The sequence below is a fragment of the Echiichthys vipera genome (assembly GCF_963691815.1).
Source record: "Echiichthys vipera genome assembly, chromosome: 3".
Classification (NCBI taxonomy): Eukaryota; Metazoa; Chordata; class Actinopteri; order Perciformes; family Trachinidae; genus Echiichthys; species Echiichthys vipera.
In genome coordinates, this window is record NC_139828.1 from 7,638,908 (window position 1) to 7,648,549 (window position 9,642).

Consider the following 9,642-nt stretch of genomic DNA (forward strand, 5'->3'; position numbering starts at 1 on the left):
ATCCCATTTCTTTCTCTTTTCTTCTTCCCTCCCTCCCTCCCTCTCTGCATCTGACCCCCCGCTTCCCTCCAGTTTTCTGCCTCTCTCCCCTCCCTCCCTTTCACCTCTCCTCTCTAACCCTCTTTCCCTCCTTCCTTCCTTCCTTCCTTCCTTCCTCTCCAGATTGTATAAATATCTGTGAGCTGTTGGGGAGAGCTCAGTGGTTCAGACCTGTCCGCAGAGAAGAGACAGAGAACAAGAGAGGGGAAGCCAGAAGAAGAGGAGATACCTGAGGGAAGAGTCAGACAACATAAGAAACAAAGAAAGAACCACCAGGAAATTGGGGAATTAGTAGATGATTGAAGGAGAAGTCCAGTTGAGAGAGCTGACAAATAAAAGAAGACTGATCAGAAGAAAGCAAGAGATTCTTCAGAGAGAGAATTTAAAGTAACCTTTTCATCTGTGTGAGTGGAAGGACCGTCTCCAGCATGTTCCTCCTTCTCTCGTTGTGTATGTGTGGTCTTCTGCTGCGAGGTGACGCACAGGAGCGAGCTGCTCTGTGGAGGGGGAACGACCGAAGTGGAAGGTGCCAGTACACCTTCACTGTACCCAGCCCCGTCGAGGCCAGCTGCTCGCAAACCGGGGGCCCAGAGGTGGAAGGCCTGAAGGCTAGACTCAACCTGCTGGAGGTGCTGGTGTCCCGGCTGACTGGAGGGGACACTGCGGGTCCCCAAGGGGCCGCAGCCAGAGCTCAGTCTGGGCTTCAAGAGGCGCTGAACCGGGTGACGGGAGAGAGGAACCTGCTGCAGGGGGAGAAAGAGCGACTGCAGCAGGAGTTGGAGGGGCTTCAGCACAGGATGGAGGAGACGATGAGGGAGATGGAGAAGCTGAGGAACCGACCCTGTCCTCCACAGACCCCCAATGTGCCACCGAGCCCCGCTCTGCAGCACGGTGGCCTGGTGAGACCTGCAGGGGGTAAGAGATACACTCGTAACCACCACACACTTTACGAGCTATTCGAAAAATGTGCAAAGCTTAATGACATTTATAAATACAACGATTATTTTTACTTATGAAGATTATCGATCTATATATATATATATATATGTATGCAGAGAGAGAGAGAGAGAGGAAATGACATGTCATCTCTGGAATACCATTCACATATAGAGCTTTACAAAATGACATCGCAGTGTGTAGGCGCAGGGGTCCTGTGTGTGTTTCTGTACACTACTTGCAACAACAGAGATGTTTGTACACATACAGGGAGTGTGACTCCAGTTTCCATTGCTCTCAATACATATAGCTAAAAAACAAGGAGGATAAAGCTGGACAAAGGTTACACATAAACATTTAAATACTATGTACAGATAAATAAATAAATAAATATATATATATATACTGTATATACCGTATATATATATATCCTGACACCACATCTTCCTGCATAAATCTCCCTTGAAGACAACAGTGGAATAAAGTGTGTGTGTCCTCTAATGTTGCATGTGCCTTTTGTATGGATAATGCTTTGGGTGACCCATTAGTCTGCAGAGACCCCGCCTGCATTTAGGGGTGGTGGGGGAAGGCCAGAGAGGGTCAGCTCAGTATTTATGAGCAGATCCTGCTTTCTTTATGGCTGGTGTTTCCCTGCATGACGAGCAGGGTGCGAATAGCCTGATTGGGGGGAGAGGGCTGAAATGTGATGCTCACTCTGGAAGTGGTGGTTCCGTGCCAGGGTCTCATCTGAGGGCTTTTGATGACGCCTGGTGGGGATGGAGGGGGCGCAGAGGGCTTTAGGGCCAGGAACACTATACTTACAGGGGTTAAGAGAGCTGCACAGAGCCAGGGAGTTATCTTGGAGCCTGTTAGGTTAAGCTCCGGTATTCTGCGTGTTTGCAGTGGCCAAACATCTGTCTAATTAGCCTCTGTGCTCGTCTTTTCACCCATTATCTCGTGTTGGTCCCCAGCCCCCTTTCTTTCCTCAGTTAAACCATCGCTCTTTTTACTCTCTTGGCTCTCAGAGTGTATGCCTCGTAAAGCAGAGAGTGCCAGTGGCCGTAAATCCTTCCCTGCCATCTCCCTGTTTACCAGGCATCCCCTCTCCCTCTGCATCAGGAGAGTTTATATTATCTATCTCCTGCATACTCCAGGTTATCTGTTTAGCTCCTCATGTTTGCACCTGCGGACTGAAATACACAGAGCGAGCCCCTGAGCTTGAAAGGCAGATGTAGAATAGATCATAGTGAGGGGATGACACGCAGAACCAGAGAGAGGAGATAAAAGTCAAAGCATTTTGGCGAGTTTGTAACTTTGACAGGAATTTATTTGTAGTGTAAAACTCACGCTGTGGTGATGTTTTCAATTGCCCCTCAAAATATATGAGCTGATATATTTTAATGGCATTTTATCACCATTAATAGCCAGCAAGCCTGCATGTTTAAAGTGGCAGCATTCTTATTAAAGGTCCCATATTATGCACATTCTCAGCTTTAAAATAAAAGAAGACAAGGACATCTAACTTTTTTTTTACAATATGGGACCTTAAAAGCAAGCTGATTAAGAGGCACAATGAAGGTGTCACACGCTTGAACACACAGACATAAACCAGACAGACAGCCCACCTTCATGTCTCTCCACCACATCCTCCTGTGCAGCTGTTTGGCTCACCTTCTGCGAGGTATTTATATGGCACCTCCACTTGGAAATCTCCAGAACTTGTTCAAAGCAGAACTAATAAAAGAAATATGCCAAGAATAAAGTGTATCATCATAAAGACTATTTCAGTGTACAGTCAGTCACGGAGAAGAGCGTGCAGTGCAGTTTACTCAGCTTTAGCCCTTTACCAAAACACAGTTGACTTTACCATTTGTTTCAGATGTTTTCTTTCAGTTTAATTTGTGCAGCCAGCATTTATGACTAAATATGGCCATAAATTAAATCAATGTGCAGATCATCAGTTGGCAGGGGGACTAAGGGATACAAATGAAATACAAATGCCAGGATGCAAAACGTTTCATGACAACGATACTATAGGAACGCCGAGTTGAACTTTGTGGAGGGGCGGACTCAAGTATGCTCCAACATCTCTGCTGAACTCTGTGAGCAGGGGTTGATTAGGCCGCTGTCTCCTCTGGCTGAGCCTCCTCTGAGGAATTAAGACCGGTCTGGTCTGTGAGGTTTATGGTATTCTGCTCAGTGACATCCCAAACAAAGAGGCAGGATATGAGGGCACATATGGCACGCACACAAACACATCCTCACGCACACACACGGGGGTAAAGACAGTAAGAGAATGTGACTGTTTACCTGTGATGATGATGAATGGCTGTGTCCCGTGGGAACGGCCTCACCGCGAACACTCCGTAACCCTCAAAACTGAGCTGACCTTTTTCTTTACAAACTTTTAAACGTGCTCAACCGTTTGAAGTGGGAGTTACATTGCCCCATTACCAACCTCCCTCTCCTCTTCATCAATGCCGTGCATCAACATCAGCTTCCAGATGCTAGCGTTTAATGTTTTCTGCATCATTAAGGCCCATCGTGCGCCTGAAATCACTGGTCACTGCACGTGCAGCAGCACAGCGGGCACGTGCTCTCAAACGTAGAAATAGTCGCCCATGGATACAGAAACAGAAATACACACTTTCATGAAACATCAGCCTGTTTGTGTCTCCAAGCCTATGAGGAATAAACGGTTTACAGACATTGTTTACTTTTCACAGTAATGGTTTCATGACGGGGCCAGATGGGAACATGAGGACAGGGTCAGGGGGTAAATGGGGAGACACAAGAGGTCGAATGAATAAAAGAGAAGAGAAGAGACGAGAAGGTTGATACAGTGACAGTGATACGGGGAGGAAGGGCCAAGTGACTGCTTTGAAGTTTTGAGGACGTGAAGTCGACAGCGCTGGGGTGGCATGGGTGTCGAATGTGTGTGTTATGGCCGGCCAATCTACCGCCTGCCTGACTCCTGAGCAGCTGGGAATCCATTCAGGGGTGTTTGTTTCCTGCTGTCACATTCCCCGCTGTCATTAATGCCATAGCCACGTTTGGGTACACAAACACTCACTCAACTATTGTACGCTGCATGTGAAATCATTAAACTCTGCACGTGTGTGTGTGTGTGTGTTTAGGTTCCAATCCGATGTCTCACCTGATGACTAGGCCCAACAGTCAGGGAGACAGCAGCAGTGTGAGAGGTGGGACACGTTTTCAGCAGAATCACCTTCAACTTGTTGTTTCTTATCCAACTAAATCCATGACGTCTCCATCTCTCCCTGTCAGACTCAGCGTGGCAGTATGGACATCCAGGCTTCCAGGAGCTGAAGGCCGAGGTGACAGAGGTGCCTGCTCCTGATGGCTCTGAGGACAACACAGGTCGGTCAGATAGCTGTTTTGAAAACTTTTGCTGTTAGGTTCAGTTGTTTCTTACTGACAAACATTTAAAAAAGAAGAAAATGTGGAAGAATCTGGTTAAAGTTTGTACATTTTGTTTGACCTCTATAGCGCTATGCACCAATGTCGTTACAAATGGGTCCCTGTTTTTATGTGTATCGTGCATACTCACAGCAAGGTGCATGCACGTGCACGCCATCAATGTGGTTTCAACCTCCAGGGATGAAAAATGAAGCCAGCCCATAAGTGACAAAAACTGCAGTTCCTCAAATGGCCACTTGAGGCTGGCTCCAAAAATGAGTCAATCCCCATTGAGCCCCATGTTAAAATGGCCAACTTTACAGAAACAAACATGTTTATAGCCTGGTACAAATACAGCGTTGGTCTTTATAGCTAATTTTGTACAGCTGTACAGGTACAGGTGAATTTTTATATAACTCACCTGTTTAAATTATGTTAAGGCTTAAAGTTCCACACATCTAAGGGCGTGGCTGTTATGAGGGACCCGAGGCTACTGTGGAGGAGACACTTGGCTTCATTTAGTCCGCCTCTGCCCCATCCACGCTCCACGATTTGACGGGAGTTAGGCGACATCAGGCACTGCCAGGCTGGCGACGACCAGAGGCACCCACATTTTGGTTCTTCTGAAACCTCTGGGTGACGTCACTGTATATGTGAGATACACATTAATATGGTCAGTTTCATACTATTCCACTGACAGTTTGTAGTGAAAATGCACAAACAGCAGAGAAGACGACCACTGACAACCAGCTTACATCTTCGCAAATGTATTAGGAGCACGGAAATACATTCAACCCTTAAAAATACCCACTATGTATGAATGTTTTCAAGAAAACCCGTCCCTTTAATTTGTGCGTATGAGCCAAATACTGTAAGAACTGCTCTCAAAGGCTGCCTGTTCAATCCAACTGCATCAAACCCAGTCAGCGGCAATGTAAAGAACACATGCTCTGTAGTTTAACAGTGAAAACTTGCAAACACACCAGTCCTTTAAAATCCAGTCCTGGCAGCTCACCCCCCTCTCACTCACCCATTCTCCCCCCCCCCACCCCCCTCTCACTCACCCATTCTCCCCCCCCCCACCCCCCTCTCACTCACCCATTCTCCCCCCCACCCCCCTCTCTGTCCATCTGACCTGGCAAACATGACACTCCTCTCTGACCCGCTGACAGCCTCAAAGCAAATACTGCTATTAATACTGCAGCATTTGGGGCGAGAATACCAGAGTCATGCCAATCCGTATTTACGAGGGCCTGCCCGAGTTTCACGTTTGTCTCGTAAATGTAAAAGCACCCCTAACGAGGGTGTCCCACATACACACTGTTAACCCTTCCTCCTTCCCAATACCACGCCACAGCATGTGTTCCAATAAGCTCGCTGCTGGTTTGATTGTTTGGTAGATGATGAAAATACACATGCAGTTACCACGTGAAGTCATATCATCTCTGAGGCCTCACCACAGGGAAGCTACGTGGTTACGGGTGTATTTATAATACATATTCCTATCTAACCCTTAATCCAGTGCGACGTAAGCAAGGGTGTATTTTAGGAAGTGGTAAATATACAGCCTGCCTTATCATTTTCCCAGTAAGCAGCAGAGAGAGATCTTGTCCAGAATGAGTTGTGGCCCAGTTGCTGCTCGGATGGTGGTGACTCAGACAAAGTTGAGGCGAACAGAGACGTCAGGCAGCATCTCTAGACCTGCTGTCTGCCTCCATGATGAGAAATGATGACGTCACGGTACCCCTGACAAGCTCTCGGATTACCTCCATCGTCCCTCAGCCACGCACATGTAGACCCCCTTTGATGTGTACCTCTGACAGTGTGACTCGTGTCTTGAAGTCACCTTATGTCAGAAAAGGTTGATTTATTTGAGGCGGATTGTTTTTCAAGATCGTAAAACCCCCCTTGTGTATCCGATCGGTTTGTGTTCCCCTAAACTTAACCGCAACTCATCTCTGTGACGCCTAAATATAACCTGAAGTCCTAACTTCAACCACAGAGGGCAGTGCTACAGGTGCAACATTACTTGAAGGGGAAACATGGTGGTGTCTCGATGGTAACCCTAGATTTGTGTAAACTGTCGTGAGACTCCCTGCCCGAGTGACTTTGCTAACCATATGAGGTCAGCGGTGAATGGACCTGTACTTATATAGCACCTTGTTAGCCTTCCAACCACTCAAGGTGCTTTTACACTACTACAATCATTTAGATGCACAATAAGGGGGTCAAACAACACTTTGACATGCAGCCTAGAGATGTTGGGGATCAAGTGCCGATCTTCTGATTAGTGGACGACCCGCTGTGCCTCCTGAGCCACAGCTGCCCCCACTAGGTCAATGTTTGACTTCAACATTCAATCAACCTCACCGTAACCATCGAGGTGACCTATCCTAACCTTAACCATTCAAGGTCAACACCTAACCTACACCATATTGCGAGAGTTTCACAAATCTTGCCTTATTATCTAGACATGACCGTTCGTACCCAAGACCAGTTAGTGGAAAATAAGGAAAACCACCAGCAACAGTCAGCATACGCCATCTTGTAGGGACTCAGAGCTCTTGCCCAGCTTTTCACCAGTTTGAACGGCCGTGAATCAAATCTTCTTATCCGTCCCTCTCTCGTTTTTCCTTTTCTTCGTGCTCGCAGGTTGTGGAGAGTTGGTTTCAGTTGCTGAGCCGGTCACTCACAGAAAGGCTGATAGCATAGCAGGTAAATACGGTGTTTGGATGCAGGACCCTGAGGCCGTCTCCCCTTATGGACCCAACATGGTGTGGCGCATCGACACCATAGGCTCTGACGTCAGGCAGCTGTTTGGGTACGAAGACATGGAACAACTCTCTAAAGGCTTCCCATCAAAGGTCGGTGCCACTTGAATGTTATTCGTTTTTGTAGGAATAAGCTGAAAGTCTTGGGTTATACCTCGTTATTGTTTTCATGTTTTTTCCACGACAGGTCCTGCTGTTGCCAGAGCTGGTAGAGAGCACTGGTGCCACTCTGTACAGAGGTTCTCTGTATTATCAGAGGCGTCGCAGCCGCTCCATCATCCGCTTCGACCTGGCCTCCGAGAGCATCGCATCCCGTCGCGACCTCCCCCACGCCGGCTTCCACGGCCAGTTCCCCTACTCCTGGGGCGGCTACACGGACATCGACCTGTCTGTGGACGAGCAGGGGCTGTGGGCCGTCTACTCCACCAGCAAGGCCAAAGGAGCCATTGTGATCTCGCAGCTGGACCCGCACAATCTGGAGGTGAAGAGGAGCTGGGAGACCAAGATCCGGAAGAACTCCGTGGCCAACACCTTCATCATCTGCGGCAAGCTGTACACCGTGGCCAGCTACACGGCACCGGACACCATCATCAACTACATGTACGACACTGAAACCAGCCAGGAGAAGGCCGTGGCCATCCCCTTCAGGAACAAGTACCGCTACAACAGCATGATCGACTATAATCTGGCTCAGAGGAAGCTGTTTGGATGGGACAACTTCCACATGGTGTCCTACGACATCAGGCTGGGTCGCCAGCAGGCCAACTAAACTAAGGCCGCCGTGTGTGACTGTTGAAAAGTGACATTTGCTCACCTGTTCCTGCTTCAAAGACTCACCGCTTTAGAGCATAATGCGCGTGGTAGCAGTTATAAAGCCAACGCCATCAGTATCAACGTGTAGAAGAACCAAACTCCAGAGTGAAATGAAGACGTTTGCGGAACAGTGCCCCCTGCAGGTGTGCTTTTTCCTCTTCAGTGGGTGGGCTTTGCTGTGGCAACGCCCCACAAACATGTTTTTAGAAGAATTATTTTTGTACCGCCTTTAAGTCAGATGTATAATTTTGTTCTTTTCTCGATAAGCTAAATATTTTTTGAGGTTCTGAGTTGAATTTTACTAAGGGAGATAATTAATGCACACGATTTACAAACACAAGCTCCTGTGGTAGTACTCCGCGCCCTGCAGTGTTTCACCACTCAACATCTTTTATTACATAAACTGCTCTCTCTCTCTCTCTCTCTCTCTCAGCGTGTATTAAATAGTGCATGTACTTGTACACTGTAGTCAACGTAATGTTCAAATTCATCATGAAATAAACTACTTCTTAAAATACTGGTTTATGTGGTTATTATGTTATAATACACCTCGGATAAGTATTTGTGCCTCTTCATAAAAGGTTTTGTAAGCTGTAACTAATCATTTTAAATCTCATAATGGGTCGGGGGAATTCTCGACTATAGTTGGCTGCAGGGTTTTCATAAATTAAGGGATAATGCCAGATGTGAAGTCAAATAATCCCTGACAAATTAAAATTAGGTTTCTCCAGATCTGGGATTGAAAACATCTCCAATCTCAGTGCAACATCACTAAACTGAAAACAGTTTTTTGGAGATAAGTGGTTCTCATTGGACAGTGCTTTAAAGTAGTGCTTTATAAATCAGTAGCAGGTGACTCACAACAAACCTTTCGGGTAGCCAGGTTGTGAAAAACCTCTCCGGCTGTTGAGTCATTAATAAAGTCAAGCCATGGATTAAATTGTTTCTAAAAACACTTACTCTTAACTTCCTATAAATAGCTAATAACGGACCTATAAAGCATCATTAAATCATGTATCAACCATTGATGAAGCCTTTTGTTACTTTACAGTGAGAGTTAACACTGAAACACTAATTGGAGTGTTATAGTGACACCTTGTGGTAGAACGAGAAACCAAGAGACAGTGACTCAGGGATGAAAGCAACCACAGAATTAACATTAACTATAATATCTATAGTAATACTATTAATAACAATAGTTATGGCAGCGAATATAATAGAATGATATGAATAGTAGAAAAAAATGGCAGTTTAATATGAATAACAATTATGGTGGTGAATATGATAGAATGATATGGATAGTAGCAATAATAGCTGTAATTCTACTAGAAATATGACTAATAGTAATGCTAATATTCACTGGATTAATAATACTAAGTTATTATAATAATAATAATAGCAGCAAGAGGAAGTGTCAAGGACCACTGCAGCAGGCACCACCACGATCAGCAGAGATCTGTGAGACAAAAAAGGACTCCAGGGAAGAACTGAAGTTAGTAACATGCATTAATGGGACATAAATGATCAATAGAGATAGAGAGACCAAGGCAAACCTGAGCCAGTAGAACTAGAAGCTTGATCAAAGTGGAAATCCATGATGATTTAGAAGATATGAAAAAGGAAATATTGTGTAAGTACAAACCAGGCGTCACTGAAAAACATG

General features: G+C 46.0%; 1 protein-coding gene across 1 annotated transcript; it reads left to right on the forward strand.

Annotated features, from left to right (window-relative positions):
* The first annotated feature begins 211 nt into the window (after positions 1-211).
* myoc (myocilin) lies at positions 212-8,488 on the forward strand. Its single transcript, XM_083940383.1, has 5 exons — positions 212-954; positions 4,113-4,178; positions 4,264-4,356; positions 7,048-7,259; positions 7,354-8,488. Exons 1-5 carry the CDS (start codon positions 468-470, stop codon positions 7,933-7,935), a joined length of 1,440 nt encoding a protein of 479 aa, XP_083796509.1. The 5' UTR covers positions 212-467; the 3' UTR covers positions 7,936-8,488.
* Positions 8,489-9,642: the final 1,154 nt, after the last annotated feature.